This window comes from Apteryx mantelli, chromosome 17 (genome assembly GCF_036417845.1).
Source record: "Apteryx mantelli isolate bAptMan1 chromosome 17, bAptMan1.hap1, whole genome shotgun sequence".
Classification (NCBI taxonomy): Eukaryota; Metazoa; Chordata; class Aves; order Apterygiformes; family Apterygidae; genus Apteryx; species Apteryx mantelli.
Window position 1 is genome coordinate 10,233,609 of NC_089994.1, and position 24,601 is coordinate 10,258,209.

The following is a 24,601-nucleotide window of genomic DNA, read 5'->3' on the forward strand; positions in this document are numbered from 1 at the left end:
TGTTCTAAAGCATCAAACTAATCTTGCTCTTGTCTATTTTATCAGGTAGAGGAGTTGTATTTATTCTTCAAACAATTCTGTCTATTATTTCTCAGATGCTTACACAGCAAGTATTTAAACACTTAACTTCATAACACTTAGGTAGAGAAGAATTGTAAGAGTTGACACAGAGATAATTAAGCAATTTACCCAAGGTCACAAATGAGCCTATGGCAAAAACACATGACAAAAGTGCAACCTCCAGCTTTTCTTGTACTTGCATGTGTGATTCACACACGTGCGCAAACACACACACACACACACACACACACACACAGAGAAAGAGAGAGAAAGAGAGAGAGAGAGAAAGAGAGAGAGAGAGAGAAAGAGAGAGAGAGAGAGAGAAAGAGAGAGAGAGAGAGAGAAAGAGAGAGAGAGAAAGAGAGAGAGAGAGAAAGAGAGAGAGAGAGAGAAAGAGAGAGAGAGAGAAAGAGAGAGAGAAATTCAGAGACATTCAGGATAACACCACAAGGGAAAATCATTGCTGAGCACAGATGTTACTGGAGTGCTAAGTGGGGATGGAAGAGGGAAAATCATCCTTTGGAGGGACTGAAGTAATACCTAATATTTGACAAAGGAGGAGAGAAACTCATACTTACAATGGGTGTTCCACAAAACTCCAGATTTGTGAAATACAATAGAAACCAATACAAGGATCTGACCTGCTGAAAACCTCTTACTGTGGCTAAAGTTTTAATTTCCCTCAGGCAAGGCAGAAAAGCATTCCAGTTTCATGCGCTTCCTTTTCACTGGTTATTTTGGATAAAACTTCAAAACAATGACATCCTAAGAAATGTAGTTCTAGAATCTATACCACTGGCAATTAATGGACTACAAACACATGTTGAAAATGTGTACTCAGGGTATACTGCAATCAGTGATTTCTAAGATATTCCTCATGCGATACTTGTGGTCCTGCCTTCTTAATCCTTTCTGCTTTTCATTTGTGCTAGTTACTCACAACTATAAGACTAAAACTGCAATAAAATCGTGATGATATTCGGGACAATGAGCTAACATCACAGTCTAGGGGGGGAAGTTGCTTGCATCCCATTGACTGTTTTCTTCAAAGATGAGTTAAAAACTATAATTTAGTAATGTATATATAGGAATCAACATTTCTGAACACATGAATCAGATATAAGAAGGGAAATATAAAACAAGTAAGAAATAATTGTAGCACACAAGAGAGACAGCAGAAATGCTCCATCTAACCAGAAAGGATCCAAAATCATTCCTTACTCCTTCAAAGGGAGGACAAGAAATATATGGATCAGGAAAAAAACACTTCTATATTTATTTTTGAACAAACTCTTGAAGAAGATCAGATCACAAAGGTTCATCTACTTTGGATAAGTACATTATTGTACTTATCAGAAAGCTCCAGACTAAAGAACCTGCTCTCTTTCACCATCCTGCTGGAAAGCAGCTCTGCTGAGAAGGACCTGGGAGTGCTGGTGGACACCAAGTTAAGTATGAGGCAGCAATGTGCCCTTGTGGCCAAGAAGGCCAATGGTATCCTGGGGTGCATCAGAAAGAGTGTTGCCAGCAGGTCGAGGGAGGTGATTCTCCCCCTCTACTCAGCCCTGGTGAGGCCACATCTAGAGTACTGCGTCCAGTTCTGGGCTCCCCAGTACAAGAGGGATGTGGCACTACTGGAGCAAGTCCAGCGAAGGGCCACAAAGATGATTAGGGGACTGGAGCATCTCTCTTATGAGGAAAGGCTGAGAGAGCTGGGCCTGTTTAGCTTGGAGAAGAGAAGGCTGAGAGGAGATCTTATCAATGTGTACAAGTATCTGAAGGGAGGGTGTCGAGAGGATGGGGCCAGACTCTTTTCAGTGGTGACGAGCGACAGGACGCGAGGCAATGGGCACAAACTGAAACACAGACACTTCCATCTTAACATGAGGAAAAACTTTTTCACTGTGAGGGTGACAGAGCACTGGAACAGGTTGCCCCGAGAGGTGGTGGAGTCTCCTTCTCTGGAGATATTCAAAATGCGCCTGGATGCAATCCTGTGCAATGTGCTCTAGGTGACCCTGCTTGAGCAGGGGGGTTGGACTAGATGATCTCCAGAGGTCCCTTCCAACCTCAGTGATTCTGTGATTCTGTGATTCTGTGATCCTACAGAGATTTCTTCCTTACCATATCATATAGTGGTTAGTTTATACCCCAGAAACAAAGATTCATTCAGGTCCTTACTGAGCTTTTAAGGAGCTATGGCTATGCACATTTAAACATGAGATTAGGAAAAGAATTCTTGGCAGGTGTAAGAAAGCTTCTTATGGAAAGCACAAATATCCTTTTAAAGAAGGGACTTGAAAGACTATATGGTGATTACCTATCCTGTGCATAGAATGCAAAGGCAGCCTCTCTCTCTCTGAGAAAACTAACATTAGTAAGTGCAGGTACACGTTTATTTTTGCTTTAACAATATCAAGCCAGCATTATATTTTTCCTCAGTTGTTCCTTAACTATATCCAGTATTTCTATAACTAAATCCAGTATATCTCAATGCAGAACTGCAGCATTTTTAGTGAAAATATATGCAATACTACATAAAAGTAACAAAAAGCATGGATTCTTTATAGCGTTGCCAAAACTAGGCAGCTATCTTTTATAATCTTGCAATAACTTAAAAAGCAGGCTTTAGAAGCTAGAGACATTCTTTTGTACTTACTTGATTCCAAGCGCAAATCCTTGAATAACTTCGCCTGCATTTGGTCCAATGAAATGAAGGCCAAGGATTCGCTGCTCTCTCTCTCGTAAGCACACCATCTGAAAACAATACATTACCTAGAGATCTTTCCTTAGAGCATCTAAAGATAAGGCACGAAGATGAATCAAATGAAAACGAAGTGCCCTAAGATCCCAGTTCAGCAGTCTATCCCCATCATGCAAAGAAATTAAGCACTTGCCCAAATTTTACCGACTTCAAAAGGTCTTATGCTTGTCCTTAAGCACTTTCCTGGATCAAAGCTTTATTAGTCTATTTCCTTCAGACTTCAGGGAGCCATTGACAACCAATAATTTGAGGTATATTTAATACTTCATTGTTTGTCATTTGTATGAAATCCTTAAAATATCCTCTGTAGTCCAATAATCAGACTAACGTCATTTTGATGCTGAAGGGCCACCTTAGCATTTTTCTGAGCCTGTACAGGAATTCTCAGCAGCTAATCAACTATATTTCCAAAGATGGACACTACTAATTATAGGACTTTCTGTGCCTTAGTAATCCAGTCCGGGAACACTCATAGTAGCATGCTTGGTGAGATGTATTTACCACATCAGCCACGTGACCTAAAAAGGAGTCAAGCCTTGGAAGCAGCCAAAAATGAAGATGAATAATTAAGTATCAGTGAAGGCCTGAGTCACTGCACACCTGCTTTTATTAGAGAACATGATGAAAGTTTTTTCTTTCCTTTAAGGACAGCATCTTCATCACTATAAAAAGAAAGTCAGAGTCTCCCTGTGTCCTCCCATCAGGTATTAAATAATCACTAATCTGATAGGTTCTGCTATGCAGTAAAGGCTGTGGATTCATTTGTCAGGAATCCCCAGAACAGCACTCCCAACATGGTAGTCTAAATATTGAAAGAACAGAACAGAAAAGAAAAGCAAAACAGGTCTTAAGAGTTTGAAACTCTAAGTTTAATGCTTATTCATGTGTCTTGGGAGTTTAATAAGCATTATATTCAATGTCATCCAACAACTGCTATGCCATTACTACTCTGCCGTCAAGTATTCAGTTGCATTGATGTAATTTAAAGGGAATAGCTGAAAAGAATTAGCATCATCTTAGTTGCAGTGCTTCTTGGGATAGTTAAGGTAGATATCTAGCTACTCACAAAAGTCAGATGTGACAAGACAGAAAAACTGGTTACAGCTATTGACAATGGATACTCCTTACATAACACAATAATAATTAGCATAATAATTTGTGATGGACCTATAGAAGTCATTACATTTATTCCACTAAGAGAAGTTAGGTCCCTGATATTGGGGAGAAAAAAAAGAAAAAGAAAAAGAAAACTATGATACATTCTACTGATACTACACTCCACTTATCTAAGATTCTCTGCTGTGGGCAAGTGCATCAAAAACCTTTTCACAACTGAAGAAACTGGATTGATCTAGGAGAAGATGTTTCAACTCTGACATTCTGGTCTAAACAGGGAGGTTTTGTATTCATGAACAAGACACGGAACAATTTAGTTTTGTAAGCTTTATGCTTCTTTTTTTTTTTGAGGGCAGTGTACTTTCCCAAGAGGTGGCCATTCATTTATCACGTATAACTAGTTAAGAACTCTGCTGGGGGAAGCAGAGATTGGTCTCTATGAAATTTGGAGTATTTCATAGGAACTTAAGGGCAGTTTATAGATGGACTGCTCTCATCAGGAGAATGTCAGCTCTGAAAAATGCTAATACGTGTAAAATATTTTCAAGATGCAGTGGGCTATGTGATGAATATAAAACATGTGAAGCTTTACTAGAGAAACAGGCTGTCACCAAAAAAAGATTTCATCCATTTTGTGAAAGTTTTTTTCTGCCAAATACTCCTCCTTAAAGTGGACTGTACCATATCTCTCTCTCTCTTTTTTTTTTTTTTTTAAAGATAAAGCAAGTCAGAAGGTTTCAACACTCACTTTCATATAGCATTGAGTTGCATCTCTTTCAGCCACTGTAAACTCTAAAGGTTTATAATATGCATGGTATACCTGGTAGGGAAAATAACATTTTGTGTTAGAGCATACCATTATGTTGAAAACAGCTATTTTATATTATAATGATTACTATTACTGCATATTGATGATGTTACAGAAAAACAAGAACGGATTTACTTAAAGCTTGTTCATTATTTTAAAGCAAGATATGGAAAGCACAATTAAGAGTTTAACACAAAACTTTCTTAGAAAACCATTAGATTAAAAACAAAACAAAACAAAACAAAAAACACTACGAATACATCAGGCTACTCAAATCAGTGTCTCAAATTCAAAATAATGTTAGATATGTTCCTTCGGACGTCTCACAACCGAAAGTTTAAGTAATACCTCATTTATGGAAAATAATGAAATCCAAATCTATAATCATGTATACTGCAAGGACAACTTACACTGTAATTCTGCGGATTGTACAGTAAATACTTATTTCTTTATTAATGATTTTGCCTGGGGCTCCAGGATAAATTCATCAACCGAACTTTCTCTCACATACATACATCACATCAGCATCTTATTTGCCCCACACATCAATTGCCTGTCTTTATCAGGTAAGAACAATTGTTCTTACCTGATATTTCTATCATTCTAAATGAAATCAGTAACCAGAAATCCAGATAACAAGTCTAGGACAAATTTTAAAGAGTACACTATATTTCAGAATAACAGAAATCAGAAATAACAACTTACTGAACATGAAGCAGAGGACTTATAATTACAGTACTGCACTTCATATTTCCACAGCTTACTGAGTCATATACTGACAATCTTTATGATAAGGGAAAAGTAACACAACCTATCCTTTCAAAGGTGACTTGTTTGAATTTTGGCTTATTATAAGAGTGACTGTGAACTTCCTCACCATGAGTACCATAATCTCATCATTTATCTCAGGGGACTAAGTGGGAATATATGCCATATCAGTTCTTCCTCAATATGCATGCCTATGCACATCAAATCAAGATATTTTAGCCACAAAAAAGGCACCTAGCAGCTTGTGTGAATATTTCTGGGACATCCAAAGTTTAGACTAGTGGACCTGGCCAGCGCTTCTGACAACTAAAAGGAACATAACTGTCATTTAATGATGATGCACAATGTCATTTGTTAAAACAGCAACTAATTTAAAATTTCACTGCCGTCAGATTCTATTATTTTAAGACCACTAGGTTACAATTTCCATTGTGACATGCTGCAATACCTTTAAAGTCCTGAGCTTTTCTGAAGACACCAACTCCCTAACTGCAAACACAGTATTGTGGGGATCAAAAATTTTTGCTTGATAACACAGGGAAATTTCTATCTTTTCATAACACAACTCTGGCATCAACTATAAAATTAAACATACCTCAATATTATCTGATCCATAACATTGCACAGCCTCTTCTTCTGACAGTCCAACACAACCATATTCCAAGGGAGTGAAAACTGTAGTAGGTACCTGCTTGTGAGGAAACAACAGAAAATATTACTGTTGAACCATATGAAGCAGCTACATGGCAGATACAGGGGAAACTTTCACATGAGTGAGAAGTACAGCTCTGTCACATGCATCTACTTTGGTTACTGTCAAAGCTGGATTCCGATGATAAAATATAATTAAAAAAAATTTTTTTTAAGGTTTTATTATTGAAAGAAGAATTGAAAGAAGAAATAACAACTCACATTGTCATAGTCCATCAATTCTGAAGACTGGCCAAAAAGACGCCGAGCCAGCAGTTTTCCCGCAGCTATTGCTGTGGGTGTCAATTCAGGGCGGCCCTGAGAAAAGAGCACAAAGCTTTGTTTTAACTAAGAGAGAAGTAACATAAGAGGATTTCTCCTGGGACAATGGGCAGAGGAAGGCCAGATCTTCGGAATTCCAGCTTAGTAGTCAGGGCTCCAAATGGAGGAAGGAGTAATCATTTCTATCCAAACATGCTTTTAAGTGTCTGAGCTTGAGAGCTGTCTTGATGTGGGAACAAACACCATGAATGAATGCATGCCAAAATCTTACGTCTTATCACGTTACCCCCCAAAGAGCAGAAGATATTCACATACTAAGCGTCCACTTCCCCTTCTCTCTCCATAGTAAGTCATTGATAAGGTTTTTTTGATCATTCTTTTAAAGCAAAAAAACCCCAAACCCTAGTATAAAGCAAAAATGTTTTAAAACATCAGACCTTTTCAAAAAAGTTAAGTCTACCGCATTGTTACAAAACATGGATTTAACCCGCACAAAAAGCTTTGCTATTTGCAAGCACCATTACTGACTTCCTATGCTGATCCTAGATCACAGAAGTGGAACACTATCTGGCAGCACTGCAACTTATAGGTTGTGTTGGTCCCAATCTCAGACTCTGGTATTGGAGAGGGTCAGGAAAAGGATTGCTGTTGGCAAATGCTAACTCCCTGCAAGTAAGAAATGGAATGATAGTAGGAGAGGAGCAGGACATGCTCCAGTTCAAGCTTGAGTCCTGGCTATTTTTATATCCAAACAGGACTACATGGTGTGCCAGAACCCTAATTTTGAGTGCTGGCACAATACCACTGGGGCATCAGAACTCCAGTGCTAGTTTTAAGCAAGTGGAAATTTTTGCGAATGAAGTGAGGCATTCTTAAAGGAATTTTTGAAGTCTGAGGAAGAATGGTCCATGCAAGTTAATAAGCTCTAATAAACATTATAAATTTAGTCAAAAACATTTCAAGAGTTATCCAAGAATAGATCATCAAGATGCCTGTCTGAGATGAGAGAGAGGTCAAAAATCTGGAAGGAATGATGTGGAGACACAAAAAGCCATATCTGGAAACCAGTACCTTCATGGGACAGTGTGGAATGCTTTATAAAAATTGTGAAATTTTGATTCATGCAGGTCCTATCTAGATCCAACATTTGTCAGATTCCTGCAAATCCCCATTTGGAAGTGGTTGTCCAATAATTCCTCAAAAAGAGCCTTTAGCAGAAATTAAAATAAAGATTTCCCACCACGCACATTCCAGCTTTTCAAACATGTATTATCCTAATATTTCTGAGCATTTAATTTATCACAATCCATTTCTCTTTCCCAGATTATCTTTTCTGTAAGTTGTTAGGTAGTTTCTGTACAAGGTATTAGCTGCCATTTGCTTTAGTACACATACCGTATCAGCCAACTGCATATTGATATGTATTTATGCTTTATCTGTACTAACAACCACTTAAATTCAAACTTCTGTTCCAAAAAGCAGACCCAAATGACATGAAAAGCTCTTATGTCTAACCTGGTAACAGACACTCCGTATTCTAATTAATAAAGACTAATTATTTTTGCAAGCCTAAGATCCATCAAATCATAGGTTTTCAAATCCAGCATTTTGACTTTCAAGTCTGTAAGTGTCATTTACCAGATGAAATTTGCCATTTGTTTTTTCTTACACACATTTGCCTGAAACATGGCTGCCAATCATTTCTGTAGCAGGAAATACAGATGTTGTTTTGGCATTCCAGAAATGAATAGAAGATTGGAACGAGAGATAAAATTGTGAAAGCACTGCCATGCATTCCATAAAACCCAGCTAATTACTAAAACATCCATGCAGATAAAGCCCAATTTCTCATAAACAATGGCTTAAAGACCTTCCCTGGTAAATATTTGAAATGAACATTCACTTTGCAGTCATGTGTAGAATTACCCTGCTGAGTATTATGGATACGAATTGTTCATAAGAATCCTCCAATGTATTCTACATTTAAACTAGATGGCTCCTAAGAGAGTTTAAAAAGCTTTGAAGTCCTGTGTATTTGCTCTAACATGACTCTTTTTTTGGTCTCATTTCTATTCAAAGCAACATATTGTACATTCCACCTTCTCTACACATCTTTGTTATAACACCCTTTGAAATATGACAGATGTATAGTATTGTGTACATATGATAAACCTCCTTCTGAGAGAACATCTTTATAGTGTGTGCTGTGCTTTTCAACGTGTCTGGAGGAAGGATTTTAACACAGAGACCAGCACTGCAAATATTCAAATTAGAATTCCAGCCTGGTCATCCTCACCCTGATTACAGAGGATGAAAAAACCTAAATGCAATTTCACCTGCCAGTTGAAAACTCTATTTTGCCAAATCTTGAAAAATCTTTTGAGGGTAGACAAACCAACCAACCTAAGAGAGATTTTTCCCTTCTTTCAGATGAACAGCTTGAATAACTTTAGGATTTCATTGTCTATACGAGGGTGCAACAAGACACCCATGCACACATAGTTTCCCATTTATGCCAGCTGGGTAAGACTCCCAAATGAAAACACTCATTCTGAACATGTCAGCAAACACCCTCCTCCCCTCCCCCCGGGCACTGGATTTAAAAAAAAAAAAAGTTTTTGCTATTTGGTAGCAAGTTAGTGTCTACTCAATGTGGCATGAGGAAGAGGGAGGAAGGGGAACTGAGAGTTACTTGCAAAGGTATAAACAATCAGTAACATCTTATGGTAGCAAAGAAACTGAGACAGAGAAAGAGCAGAGAAAAAAGAAAAGGCCTGAACAGGAACACCGGAGACAAAATCCTATTTTTATAAGCAATATTAGGGATCACGATGCTCATTTGCAGGAAGGAAGATTTCCCTTCCTGCCCTTTTTGCAAGGTCTCTGCAGCAACCTCACACACCAAGCTGCACAGCTTTGTGGTTCCCAAAGAATACACAAAGAAGGATCAAGTGCATCCTGCTGAGATGTGCACCAACACCAACTACACTGTGAACTTTGTTCCACTGCTGGTTCCCATGCCAGTGAGATTTATTATCTAAATTAATTCTGCTTTAAAAATGAATTTAGAACTCAAATAAAATAGTTTGATTGCTTAGCATTTTAGCAGTTCTGCTGTGGAATTACATGGCTCACATTGCACTGGGGATCAGATTTGACAATGGCAAGAATTCCTTCTGTCTTTAAATTTTATAAAGGCACGAGTACTATACTGTGATTTACTTAACTCCCTATCCCAGAGCACTGAGATGATATGCAAGTATAAGCTTAAGAGAATATTTCTACAAGGCACTCATTTAACTCTCCAGTTTTTCCCAGTTGTACACTGGACATAGTATAAAACTGTGTTTTTACCAGTTACATTTAGAAGTCCCTGTTACACAATTCAAGTTTGAAAATCTGAACTAACGTGGACAAAAGCAGGAAAAGGAAACCGAAGGTTTAACAAAGAAATGAAAATAACCAATAAATGAAGACCTGACTTTTTAGATCTAGAGTAGGAAAGAGGAGCGCATCCTGCCTCCAACTTTATATTTCTTACTTAACTAAATCCTCAAAGGGCAGAAGACAAAAAGCATCCAAAAGGAAATGACTTGCCCAGAATAACACTGCAGATTGGCAGTAGAATGAGCAACAGAATCTAAGGCCTTGCCAACATTGCCTCTAACAACTGCCGCTTGGATTAAATTAAAAAGAAATTTTGGAAAGCAGGAGGCCCATCCAAGGCATATACCAGAGATGAGCTGGGGTAGGAGGTGACTGAGTAGAAAGAGGACTTCAGGAAACATCCCAGAGCATGAAGTGACAAGTACAGAGCAAACCTCCACATGGACAGAGAAGAAAGGAGAGGAACTGTACATAATCCCAGGGCTCTGAGTGACCAGACAGGACAGAAAAGCTGTGGAGAGTAATGAAAAAAAAGAGAAATAGCTGAGCAGGAAAGAGTTTTAACACAGTTAAAAAGGAAATGGCTAGTCATTCACATGAAGATGGAGACAGACAGGAAGAAACACGTGCCTAGATACAGGGGAAGAGGTCAGGAGCGGTCAGCAGATTTATGAGATTTAAGTGTCTCTGACTGTTCCAGAGTCCCGTCAGGAATTTGCAGGGCTATTCCCAACACATCATGTAACCTGTTACATCTCTTCAAAAAGTCAGGGCACCTGTAGGGTTTATATTTGGCAGAATGACAAACCTTTTAAAGGTCCTTCAAAACATATTATATATGGGCTTTGGATATCATTACAGCATTTAGACTTTCAGACTTTTTAAAAGATGTCTCCTTTATATCAAAACCCATCCCGACTGTAAGGGATGGGCACTTTTTGCACTGCAAGGGCACAGTTCGGAATCCAGCCATACTCTGTATTTTATGAAGACAACATATTTCAAGACGCCCAGCTTGAAATATATACAGTAGACATTCTATTCTTAATTTTCAGTTTACAGAAGAACTAAGTGACTGGAAGTATCTGAGCATATTTTGATCAGGGCAAGAGATCCCTGTCACAGATAACTTTCTGGATTATTAACAGAATTAAATTAAGGCCACGGAATTCTGTTTTTGCATCTGTAACAAGAATAAGAAAATTGTTTTTCTCAAGCTAATAATTTTTTTTTTTGAAAAAAGGCTCATTATTATTTATGTGGCATAAACATTCACAAATCACGAATAGAAGTCAAATGCAGTAAGTACTTGGAGCACTCTTTTTTTTATTATTATGGAGGCACACACTTTTATCAGAAACATTTTGTATCAGGGAACAGAAATGCTGTCTTAATCACAATTAAAACCCAAAAGACTAAAACTATTTACAGAATTTGTCATGGTCATTCTCAGTAAGCGTATTCAGCTCCAGAAGCTAAAATCTATTTTCACTCAGCATTCACAGGCAGCATGAAGTCATATGTTTGAAGTGATAAAAATCATTATTAGAAAGATAATTAAAGTGATAAAGACATTATTATTAGAGTCTGACCAATGATGCATTGCCTGATAAGCATCAGTAATAATCTCTAATGCTGAGATACTTCACAAAATCCATGTGAAGGAAATTACTGACCCAGGCGGCTGGCATAAACACTACAGCTCTACAAAAATGAAAAAGAGCAAAGCCCTAATATATATGCTACAGCATGACGACATCTGGGGACTAGTTATTAGTCAGGAACAAAGTTGGCTTCCTGTTATTGTAAAATAGTTTATGTAGACTCAGTACCTCTGTTATGTCTCCAACTGCATAAATGTGAGGAACAGAAGTAGCTTCGCTGGCATCAACAACGATCTTTCCAGTTTCAGAATTAGTTTTCACGCCAACTGTCTCCAAATTGAGAGTTTTAGTGTCAGGGACTCGGCCTTAAGGAAAAAAAGAAATTAATGTAAAAACTACTTGAAAACTTTGGCAGAGTTAATCTAAAAAACTGGCATTCCCCATCATAGATTTCCAAGTCCGTTGTGCTATTTGATGGTCCAAGTAGAAAGAAAACAAAATGATGGTGAAAAGCTGAAAAGGTGGAAAGTATGGATATGAATTCCTTTGTGATAGGAGCTCTATTACCATTGCCTTTGCTTAGACTATTTAGAAGAAAGGTATCCTTTAAAAATGTGCAGGACACCATCCACTGCAAAACGTGCAAAAGAGTTGGTTTAATATTTATCACATATTCTAAATTTAGTTTGCAGACAATATGAATACATATATATATGTATATATATATATAAATAAACAAACAAGCAACTTCTACAATGAAAATTACCAATAAACACTAACTGAAAGGCACTCAGTACTGACAAACAGCCTGCTGTGCACACTTGTGGACACAAATTATTAGCAATGCTGTCCAACATTAAGCATTCCTAAAGTCCTCTTTTCTTTTTATCTTATACTTATTTTAAAGCTTTTTTAGTCCCCTCAGCTTGGACAATAAAGTTTTATCAACTTTGCTCTAAAGTCCTTAATGCTGAGATATTTAGGTCAAACACTGTACAAACATTTTGTAGAATTTAAAACTATTATTTTCACTGGATTTAAAGATGAATGCAGCAAACTCTACTGAGCCGAGATTATTACAGCTTCCTCTTCCAAAGATTTTAAACTCCATCTCTTCCACAGGATTGCTCTCTCTAAATTACATTTCAAACTATACACCTTTAAAAATATTTTTGTAATTTTTTCTGCAGAGTTACCACTAAGATCACCAAAATCTTGATAACACTACACTGAGCTTCTGTACAGTCCTAGCACAATGGGTCCTGATCCAGGAGTGGAATATTAGATCCCATCCAATTTTTCAAATGTATTTGAAAGTTAATGCGCACTGTCAATTTATCAGGTACTCCCAGAATTTGTAAGGACATACAGGGTGACATAGAGGAGATTGCCCAAATATCTCTAAACAAAGGAAGTTTTATAGTGTTGCATCCATTTCAGAGGCTATAAATGGATATATTTCTATCCTTTGTGTGGGAGTCATGATTTTGTGTTTGATGTTAATACAGAACTATAGCAAAGCAAACCAAAAAGGGAAATGTGTTTTCATTACAAAAACAAGTTCTTTGATGTTAATGTAGGAAATTATTAAACAAAAGGAAAACCTGGCTTGTCAATACAGATCTAATTATATGTAAACACATGATTCACTGCTTTATACATCTGCCATATAGCCAGGCCCCCCAAACAATGTCACATCTGAATGCCTCTGTAAAGACTTCTGTGTATTAATTTCATCTGGTGAAACCAACACTTCCTCTGGGAGCACTGACTGAAGCTGTCGGCACTTGGCTATCTGTCTGTCTTCCCTTCTGTTGTCCCCATGGGATGTTGATCTGCTGTTCCTTCTCTGCCCCCTGCTCCCCAGTCCTGATGCTATCAGGCAACAAAAATAATAAACCTTCAGGACCTTATCTTGGCTCGGATGTGAAACAACTTCCTACCGTTGTATTTCTTTGTGTATTGAGAGTAAAGCCTGGATATTCTGCAAATGGACAGCTAATGGGGTTTTCTAGTTTCCCCTTTTTCCTGCCAGGCAGAGCCAAGAGAAAGCTTAGCACGCAATGGCAGGCACTGAAAAAGAAAAAAAAAAAAAGAAGAAAAAAAAGGAAAACTGTCAATAGAGTCATTTAAAGAGCTGTGACAACAACAACAGCTGAGTTTATCAAATCTGCAGGATAACACTTAACCTTTCGATTCCAATCTATTTTAACATGTGTACAGTTTGGTATTAATAGCTAGGAGTTACAAAAAAATGTGTTGCTACTCATAGTGAAGCTTCTCTCCCAACTTCACTGCCTAAATATTATTTCTGAGAGCAATAATAAAACATTAAAAACTTAGCTGAAACTTTATTGGCCTTTAGCCCCATCTGGCTCACTTCCATAAACCAGAATTACACTTACTCATCTTGCTTCACATCAAATTCACTAGCTTAGGTTCATGAATAACCAAAGTGGCTTGGTAAGTTTTAATACCAAATTCAGGAAATCCTGACATTTCTCAACATTCACTTACTTGTATTATAGAATCAGTTGTTACTATTTCTTAGTAGTACCGGATGGGAAGGATATTTATTTCATTCCCACAACTTAAGTTTTTTTACATTTACAGCTTTAAGAAAGGACGAGTTTATAGCTTCTTCCTAAGATCCAGAGGGCAATACAAAATTAGACCAAATCCTACCAGGCACAAAAGAGAGATGGCCGTTTTTTTTTTACAAGTCAGCACACGTGCTTTTAGTTTGAAGATGCCCAACTGCCCTGAAACGTAAAGAACAAGGAAACACAAGACTAGCTTTAGCTTTTAGTCAAAGCAGAAAGATGCCAGGCATCTAGGAAAAAGATGCCAATTCAAATCTGACCCTTAAAAAGGCTACATGACTCCTGCATTTTTAATACTACGCCATAATCCCGTCTTTAAGAGACCCATACAGTAACCACGCAACTCTGAAAACCACACAGATCTCTGCTCTCAGGGCCTGTCCCCATTCACTTTTGACTTTAAAAGAAAAGAAAAGAAAAAAAGGCAGCGTTTTGACCTGGTTTTGTAAAATCTAGCAACATGGCTTACTGAGGAGGCCATCAGCCAGCCTAGCTACAGAGAGCAACAAGAGACTGGTTAAAGCACGTATCTCAAAAACGCACCAGATCGGTCATACTGTAACGTGGCAACTCTGTCCTACCATCTGCTGAGCGGTTCTAGGAATCAGGCTTCCACACAGTTAGGCAGGGGCAGCTCCAGGCTGCTGTGACCAACGAGACTTTGGGTGCAGGACCTACATCAGTGAGACCGAAGCAGCTAAAATGAGAAGAAACCATAGGAATTGGCATAGTCAAGTAAATATGTAGCAGCAGTAAACCAGGGATAGCATACTCCTGCGTACAGTAAGATTTCCCAGGGTGATAAAGGCACAGCTGACAGCAGTCTGTAGAGCTTTTATAATGGGTCTTTTGCAGCTTCTTAATCACAGAAACTGGAGTGGTCTGTTTACTCCCTAGCATTTGAAAAATCCCAACCAGAGTCAGCCAAGCATTTCATTACCAGGCACATCAACGCCTGCAGCCAAAAGGCCTCTGTGAAGATTCTGCAGGGTGGTTCTTCCAGCATAAAACCTAAGCCCAGCGGTCTTCTCCATGTCTTCCCTAGACATTTGCATTTCAATCCATCACTTCATCCCCTCTACCCAATCTGTGATCTCAGGTTGACCTTGATCAAAATCTCATCTGTTTTCCCATCGTGTTGGTACTCTCTCCCATCTCATTCTGGGTGTCTAACACACTCTCAAATCGGTTTCATGACCACTACCTTTTCCTCCTCCAAATCCCTCCTGAAAACCCACAAGCCGTTCACAAAAACTCAGCCAGCTGATAACAGCCACGAGGACCAATTCAGTATAACTAATGTTCAGGTTAGAAAAAATATTGACTACTGTAGGATTAACAAAAGTAAAAATAAATAAATAAATAAAGTCACATTCAGAAGCCTTACACCATTGATAGAAGTGTGCACCAAGGCTACAAGGATGTTTTTGAACATTTCATCCATTACTGATAGACTCTCAGCATGCCTGCCACAATTTGTAAAAAGATCTGACCCTTAGTCAGTGCCAGGGCAGTAACCGGCTCTTTGCTAAGTCTGCAAGGCTGTGCTGTTTCTCGAGGCTGTGCTGTTTCTCGTAGCACTGATTAGTTATACTGATTATTCAGAAGAGGTGTCTCCGCAGGGAGCTTGTGGCTGCCCTGGTGCAAGCAGTAATCACCCAGGCATCACCATCCACTGTATATCAGAAGTTATTTGCATCCGCAGACAAAAAGCCAAGGCGCTGTCACTTTGGTCCCACTGGAACCAGAAGAGAGAAGAGCAGCTCCAAATGCTGCATAACCAAACAAAAACCTTACAGTGCGGGACAGACTTCTAACAGTTGTAGTTGTTTTGTTTTCAAGGTCCTTTGCAAGGTAAAGTGGGCTAGAAACACTTTCTGAGAAGGATGCTACATTTCTCTTTACATTAATTCTCCCATGTTAAGCTTGCTGTAACCAAAGGTTTTGTATGTCCTTAATGGCTGTTTCTGCAGTGTCAAAAACCAATACCCATGATCCACTATCAAATGTGGTCATTGGCTTCAACCTCCTATACACTTATGGGTGAACGGATCATGTATTCTGCAGAAAACATCACATTACTTTTACTGGTCTCATGAAATTACTTTGCAGCATTTTCCACCAGTCAGTTTTTTATTTATTTATACCAATCTCTAGGTTTGAAGTTAGGGGCCAGCTATTGTGTATCAAATTAATGTCATCTGATGGTTCAAATTCCAAAATATTCTCTTGTGCATATTGGAGGCTCAGCCTAACAGTTAGCTTTTCCTCAACACGAAGGAGTGATTTTGGTAACCATGAGTTGGTGATTTTGGTAACCATGAGTTGGTGATACAAGTAGAATAAAACAAGAGTTATTTTCAAAGTTTGTGGGTGGGTTAAACAAAGGACAGAAACAACACGTACCATCCAAGCCCCTCTAAAAGCAAACAAATTACTGGAACATTAAAAATAGTGTTGTTTAAATCTGTCTGAATGTCATTAAAACAAGACACTAGGAAGAAAAAAAGAAGAAGAAAGAAAAGCTAAAAGCACTGGCTGATGTAATCAGAGCGACAATTTTCATTAGGAATCCAGAAACCACACCTTACTAAGATAGTCATGAATTAAAAATAATGAGAAAGAGACATAAGGGGAGTTCAGAGCAAAGACCCAGAGTCTAAGCAAACCAAATCACATTAGCACTAACAGTTTCCTGAGATCAAACAAGGTGCATTATTTTCTACTGAACAGTCCAAAGGTTAAAAACTGGATGGCAAAATTTGCTCGCAAAGAGGAATCTAAAGGCTATCCCCTTTCTCTAGGGGCTGGCAGAGTTGTACTCACAGGAGATCACAGCAATATTCCACCATATGGGACTTCTCAAAGAAAATCTCCAAGCAAAATTTCTGTTTTCTTAGTTAATCCAAACTGATTTGGTTGTAAGATTTGAAGAAAACTAGTACAAAAATTGTGAAATACTTAACCCTTTCTTGATATTGAACAACGATGACCTTATTTTACTGCACTACAAATTAAATCTGCCAGGCATCCAGTCTGACACAAAAGGCAATGTTCTTAATAGCATAGGATGTGCAACACCTGATACCCTGTCAGCTTTGCATAGGGCTAAACGCATAATTTCTTTTTACAGCAAAGATGATATTATTTCAAAGGCCCAGTGGCTTCCTCTAAGCCTGCGAATGCAAAGGAATTTGAGAATGGTTGTTCCACTGCTCTCATCAGGGAGACAACTCTCTTTTATAAAGCCAAACTTTAAATCTGCTGCTGCTCATGGCTCTTTTAATTAAGAATTTACTAGCACACTATCCCACTTTCTCTGTCAAATTAATTTAGGATATTTTATAAACACCTGCATGGTTTAATCACAAATTCAGTGTTGCTCCTCCACACAGCAAGACCCAATCAGATATGAGGTAATTAAATATTTTTTCAAGGACTCTGTGAATTACCTGGACAAATTCCAGTTACAACAGTAATGTTTTGTCGTCTACTGCAATTTCAAATGGAAATACTACTTGTCAGTTCCTGTTACACATTAGCTGTGTTGCAGCTGCAACATTCATTCCACAGGTTTCAGCCCTCTGATAGGTGAGGCAATCCCTGTATATAAAGCTTGATCTCCTGCAATTTTGCCTCACAGATCAGCGGTTGCATCTATTTATAAGGTGTGAAACTCTACCCTTTTCTTTGGATGAAGGCTCTGTACTCAGTCTGTGCATGCATAGACTTACCATTGTTTTGTAGCTCAGGTACATCAGGTGCCTATCATGGAAAGTTTTTTTGAGCCGTTAAAGAGCACAGGGAATACTATATTAATATTAAAAGTTTATTGTTTTCACACTTTGCAAAAAATTCTCAAAAGCTTCTCAATCTAGGATATTTCTCACACAAGCAGAAGACAGCACTAATAAAAGGCAAGACCATTAAAGGACAAGACAGACAAAAATCAAATAAATATCAAGAAAGATCTGTTTCAGTGATCCGGAAGGCAATAGAGCATAGTCACTCAGCAAGGTGACACAGACCTCCTCTGAGAGCTAACTACAAAGGGTTTGGATTGAAACCTTTAAATGTAACTCTGTTGCACTGTCAGTAAACAATTTTAACATTATTCATAAAATCCTATTAATCCTACTAAAATCCTACTAAAATGCCACGATGCATTTACAAAAATCAAGGAAATATCTATTCCAACGCAGACTACAATTAGTTAACAATAGTGGCTGCTTTCTAACTAATTCTACAAGCTGACTTTCTTCAATCAGCATTGTAATTGGCACATCTGCAGACAGGAAATCCTCAACACTACCAAGTTTCCCAGTCTATTATCTGAGACACCTGGTGTGGGTGTGTTGATACAGAGAAAAACAATGAATCATGTGGACTGCACATCAGTTAACCGGCTTTAACTGTTAATGTGTTTAATTCTTAAGGGTGGAGCACAAATTTGAACACTGGGAGAAAAAAAAAACCCACCTCAAACCTTTCATTTTGCAGTTTCTAGATATGGAGGTTAACTCAAGTCTATGACAAAAATTATAATGTGCTCTTTTGCACATCAAAGCAGTGCAAGGAGTCACATTACAACAGACTCGCAACAGTATATCATTCAACCTTATTATAATTAGAGTTAAAACAAGATTTTTTTGTATTATTTCAATTTAACAGCTCTTACTTCCATCTTTGACAAAAGTAAACAAATTGACTTGAAATTTTACAGTGTGACTCCACATCAGAGTACACTTTTACTGGAAAGTTTGAGGAAAATCAGGTACCACATTTAGAAACCCACAGTTCTGAAGAACTTGAAGTCATCTCACCCCATGAATATTTTTCTACAGTTTTTTGATTGTCAGAGCTCCAGATAGCATAGCCTTTTTTGCTCTAGGCAAGCACTAGTGTCTTTGGTTATGATGAGTGTGACCCATTATTAAAAGCTGTTTCTACAATTTATAAAAACCCATTACACTTCTAAGAGAAAATTAATCACAGTAATCCAAAGCAAAGGTTGGTCAAAACACACAGCCTGCTCTCTGTTTGGGGTATTAGGAAGATAGAAGGTTGACTTAATCAGGGGAAAGGAACAACAGGACTATAGATTTAGTCCACTGGGCAAAACGCAAAATGCTGCAAATGAGGTGTTCCTATTTCCTGTCATGGATCCATTCTGTGACCTCAAGAATTCAAAAAGATCTTTTTGTTCATCCTCCCCAGGCGAAACAGTGATGCTTACCCTGCTTCTATGAAACAGTAGTGCCAGAGGGAAAAAAAAACAAACATATAAATGTAATAATTACAAATCAGTTTCTAAAGCTGCTGGTAAAACTGATTGTTCTTCAGTATCAAAACAGATTTCTTGGGCAGCAAATTTAAGCATATTTACTTGGTTTGGTAGATGCCATCTGTTGGCCAAATATCACTACTGCCTTTAGCCATTCATTATTTATCTAGAACTCCAAATATTCACAGAACTTTATAAGCACAGAAGACAAGAGGCCTCCTATTCCAATGGGCTTGTGGTCTATCTGAAGCAATGCAGGAGCTGACAGTTGACTGATAACAGCAGCAAATGAGCAGCCTGGGGAGGCAATGCAGAAAGAGTATTTTCTTTTCTGCGGGCTGGAGCCTTGTACCATATATCACTCTGTGTTAAACCTTACGAGAAGTAGCACTTGAATCAGAGGAGTTAGAAAATAGATTTAATTCCTGTTTCTGGTGATTATCCTTATAGCTAGTTCCACAAAATGCTTTTACTGATTTACTCTGATTTAGGCATCACATCTCAGAACCCTCAAGAACTGAGGTATGTGGAGGATCCTAAATTGAGTTCAAATGCCTCCAAGCTGCCAGGTTCCCTGTGATGAGCTTGGATTTTTAGAAATAATTGCTCCTCTTTCTCTGAACTGGATGACAGAGCACTGCAGCTGTAGTAACGAACTTAACTGGCACAGTTTAGAAATTCCTAGAAGAAATGGTAGCCTTCTTAAACAGGGTAATAGAAATTTTTAGTGAATAGCTAAATGAGTAAGTCAGAGCGTGGACTTAGAGAACATTGACTGCACCACAGGAGTTGCTGGTGTTTGTGCTCTCATCCTCTAGTAAATGTGAGGGAGAGTAAAATGTCTCTCATTTATTGCAGCTCATGCATAAGTAATTACCATGGATTTGTTTCATTCACTGTAACTTTCATGTGTTTTTAGACTGTAAGTGAACCAGTGAGGCATGGAAGATATGAATTAAAAACAAAAAAAAAATCCACAAAAGACCCCCCAATGCTTAGGTGGCTTAATCTTAGAAAAGAACAGGCCCCAGGCCGCTGTTTGGCCCCATGCAATAAATGAGGGGACTTCATTTTCAAAATAGCAAGCATTGCATATAAACATTAAAATAATCAAGTTTACCTACTGCCCACATCACGGTGTCAAAGGAATCTGTTTCTTCTGTGCCCAAGTCAGTATTTTGCCAGGTGACTTGTAATTTGTTGCTCTCCAGTTTTTCAACTTTGGTTGGGATACATTTCTTTAAAAATTTTGTGCCATAAGATTCCATGTGCTCAGTTACTAAAGATGACATTTGCTGTTGAGTAGGGAAAAAAAAAAACAAAAAACATTTGTTTAAACTTAGATATATGGTCTTTTTAATGCAAAACTCTCCTTCAGCTGGCTTAATGCAAATCCAGCAAATGCATCTTGCATTTCAAACATTCTGTGTCACTTAGTTACTGTTGCATTGCTAACACATTGTGATTTGTTGAGCCACTATGTATGTGAGACCTGCAACTCCACCCTTGCTAAAGAGATACCTGTATTCTAGGAACATTCAAATTATTTTCAAAAAGGTAAAATATCAGATGAGCAACAAGGTTGCTTTTACATAATTTGATGCTTATACAAAAACAGCATCTAGAGCAAATTCAATTTAACGTTGCTATAATTACCATTTTCTGGCAGCTTGAAGGGAATTAAACACTTTCCTAAAGCTAAGGAAGAAAAATATTTCCCTTTGCCACAACACCTGTCATTCCACTGCAAAGACTACGATTCACTAAGGTTTCCTGGAAAGTTCTACTACGAAAGGAAGTAACGCTTTTGTCCTAAGAGCCTGTTTGAAATAATGCCACACCACAGTCAAGTAGTGAAATGTTGCATTGACAGGTTTATCCAAAGATGTCATTGCTCCCGATTGTAGTAATTCAGGTTGCACTTTGTCACAGGATATGTTTATTACTTAAAGGCTATTATCAGAAAACCACTCACACAAAAGAACTACAGGCAAGCTGTTGGCTTACAAAACTTTATTTTCAAAGTTGTGATTAAGTAATATGAAAGCAATAGCATTATTTCTCTTCTGAAACACGATATCTCACTAATCATTTTCCATTAGACTTTGTGTGGTTACAGACTGAATATAATTATTTTATCTCTATTCGCTCTTAACTTAGAGCTTTCCAATGTGCTCTTCCTGCCTGCAAGTTCTTGGAGAAAGCCCTACTTTAAGTGTTTTATGAAGCACCACAAACACTCTTAATACACTATTCCCTGCTTGCTTAGATCTCATGCTGTTACAGGTGTAGATTTCTTCAAAGATCAGAGTAAATCTCTGACACATTCTTGCACAGTGTTTCACAAACTCCAGTACGCATACCACCAGTTTTAAGGAAGCCACTTCAAAGTGGCAGTGGCTGGCATGCAACCAGAAGCTGTCACTACCCACAGTGGTACCTGTCACTGCTGCTGCCATCAGCAGTGCTCCCTCCTCAAAACAGGAGTTTGGGAGCACCTTTCTTAAACTGACTAAGAAAGCATACGCTGTGCTGTTACACTTTAAAAACAGTTCTCCTACAGTCAGTGTGCAAAGCGGTTCTTAAGAACAAGCCCACAGCTTTATCACTTTCTTCACCTTCGGCCCGTAAATGTTTTGCACTATTGCAATTAAGCATTAAAAAAATCCTGATTCATGATATCAGGAATAATTAAGTCAACATGCATTGGTTTCCATTCTGGGAACACTGTTTTCAAGCGATTAACTTGACAAAGGCTTCACTCTTGAAGCTGAAATTTTCCAAGATTATTTGCCCAAGAAGAAATTTCTTGGAAACATCAAAGAAAAAGGTTCAGCCCAGACATGAATGAAAACCCAGGTCTCTCTCACTGTTGTAAGGACACTACTGAAACTTTTCCTTCAAAGTGGTGATAGCACCAAATCGTGCAACAATGGAAAAATCTACAGTCACACGTAAAAGTACTCTGCCTACAGATTTAGGAACCAAGGGGACTATCAGGCCATGTTTTCTGTTTTGTCAGCACAATCATGACTATTTGGCCTTTTAATAAACACCTCTAAAATTTTCTCAATTTTCAAATACATTTTTTCTGTCTTAACTTCTTTGCCTGAGTGATTTTGCTTATAATTTTCTCCAGCTTAGGGTTGATAGTCCACTGAAATCACCATATATTTTTTCCACTTTTTAGGACTGCCACTGTCTGCCTTTTTTGAAAGCAATAAGGTCAAGATTTCCAGTTCCTATGTTACTACAAACTTTCTGTTTAGTGTTTTATTTTCATTCATCATAATGAACCCCACATGGAACTACTTCATGTTAAGTGCAATACTTTATTTGAAAAATCATTATTTGTAATTCTTAGAAAGTCTAGGTTATTTTAAAGAGATCATCTAATGCTTTTCACAGGGGGATGAGCCAAATCTCTCCCCTGCCTCCTGGCCTTTCAAGCATTGCGGGGATGGGGGGGGATCTAGTTTTCTGAAGACAAGATCAAGAGATAGATACAACAGCAAAACAAGAACTAACATTTATTTGGTTACTCTTCAGAAAGCACCTACCAACAAGTGTTTGGAGAAGACAATGCCACTTTGTCTTTAGGAGACAACAATTACCAAACATATCTTTTGTTATATTTCATATATATGTGGAGATGTAACATGTTTTGTACTCACTTGATCAAACCCACGAAGTGGAATACTTCTCATCATGACTGTAGTATCCAATCCAATGCCTGTTAGAAAACCAGCACACTCAAGTGAAACATCTGGTGAAATATCAGTTAAAGAATTATAAACAACTTCATATAAATGCAACAGAAATAAAGGCAGTTCACAAGTGGGCTTTCTTCCTAGAGAAATCAAGTTCTCCTCATGAAGACAACACCTTCAGCATGCTTCTGTTGTCTATTCAATAAAGATCCATAGCCTTAGAATACCTTCCTCATAGACAGGATTGTTTTTTAAAGCCCTCAGAATTCATCCTCAGCTGACCTGAATTCCCACGATGATACCAAACAGAAAACTATTACTGTATATTACCAACTTAAGTACAGGGCATGAGCAAAGGAATTCAGAAAATGAAGCTTTTATTAAAAAAAAAAAAAAAAAAAAAAAAAAGACAACTACGCTGCTTAGAATCATAAATCACTACAGCTTTTCAAAGGATACAACTGGCTCCAACAACCAACCTGTCATATAAAAAAAAAAGAAAGAATAAAGCAATGGAATGAGCTTGTGCATATTTTTGCACAACTGACAAGTTATTTTCTGAAGTATGTATGGTTACAAGATTACAGGTTTGAGCAGTGGATCTGCTGTTGTTAGATGTGAAAAAAGAATATGGCTTATCAATCCCAACAAAGAAAACAGTCTAATGTGTCAGATTTCATTCAAGCTTATTTTATTAACAGAATAAAAAGTAAACGGGCTTACAAGAAATATGGAATTACTTTTACATTGCAAAGGGACATTTAAATACACATTCTGAAAGACAAGCTGAAGCAAGACATAAAAAAGTCAGAGCAACTAGCAAGGTTAAGATGCATCACAAGTATTTCTTAAAGGCCAAGCAAATGAAGCAAAATATATTTCACTTGTGCTCTAAGATATACCTCAATTGGAAGAACTGGAATGGCAACTGACACTTTTTTTCCCCCCCTCAGTGCCTACTGCAATAGATGCCTGGTCTTTACAGGGCCTCCCAGCACCACTGTCTTCCAGGCAGTCAGTATAACAAAACAGAATGGCAATAAAATGGGAAGCTCTGGGAGTTTTCTGGTCCAAGACCATTTCTCCCCAGAAACCTTACCCAGAACCATGCTCAAGGGAGTCCTAAACATGACCAGAATGACAGAAACGTCGTGCTGTGTCTTGGATGCAGAAATATCATTACTGACCTGGGAGACATTTGGCACCCAAATTTAAGAATTTGGGATGGCAACTGGGTGGGTTGCATCTTCAAGGAAGATCCTCCTGCCAGTTTGGCTATTAATTACCCTCAGCTCTTCCAAGCCACATGGGGAATGCAGAATGACAAACTTGACTGTTTCACAACATACTAAGTCCTCTTCATGGAATGAAATACTTCATCCTTCAGTTATGACTGTGCTACTCAAAGATCACTTCTAGAGAACAAATATCCTCAAGAAGTTCTCCTGCTGCCATTGCAGTAGCAAATGAATGAATATTCAGGCAGATCCAAGCTGTTCAAAATATAAGTAACTTAAATCCTCTC

The 24,601-nt window shown here is 38.0% G+C and overlaps 1 protein-coding gene across 1 annotated transcript in view; it reads right to left on the reverse strand.

The window, feature by feature from the left end:
* The window catches only part of TXNRD2 (thioredoxin reductase 2), a 38,999-nt gene that overhangs the window by 3,243 nt on the left and 11,155 nt on the right, over nucleotides 1–24,601 (reverse strand). The window contains exons 9-16 of the mRNA XM_067307358.1: nucleotides 23,536–23,555; nucleotides 23,041–23,132; nucleotides 20,487–20,661; nucleotides 11,708–11,844; nucleotides 6,429–6,524; nucleotides 6,112–6,204; nucleotides 4,689–4,760; nucleotides 2,720–2,817 (exon numbers count right to left, since the gene is read on the reverse strand). Coding sequence (XP_067163459.1) covers nucleotides 2,720–2,817; nucleotides 4,689–4,760; nucleotides 6,112–6,204; nucleotides 6,429–6,524; nucleotides 11,708–11,844; nucleotides 20,487–20,661; nucleotides 23,041–23,132; nucleotides 23,536–23,555 — 783 coding nt within the window. The remainder of the gene's footprint in view (nucleotides 1–2,719; nucleotides 2,818–4,688; nucleotides 4,761–6,111; nucleotides 6,205–6,428; nucleotides 6,525–11,707; nucleotides 11,845–20,486; nucleotides 20,662–23,040; nucleotides 23,133–23,535; nucleotides 23,556–24,601) is intronic.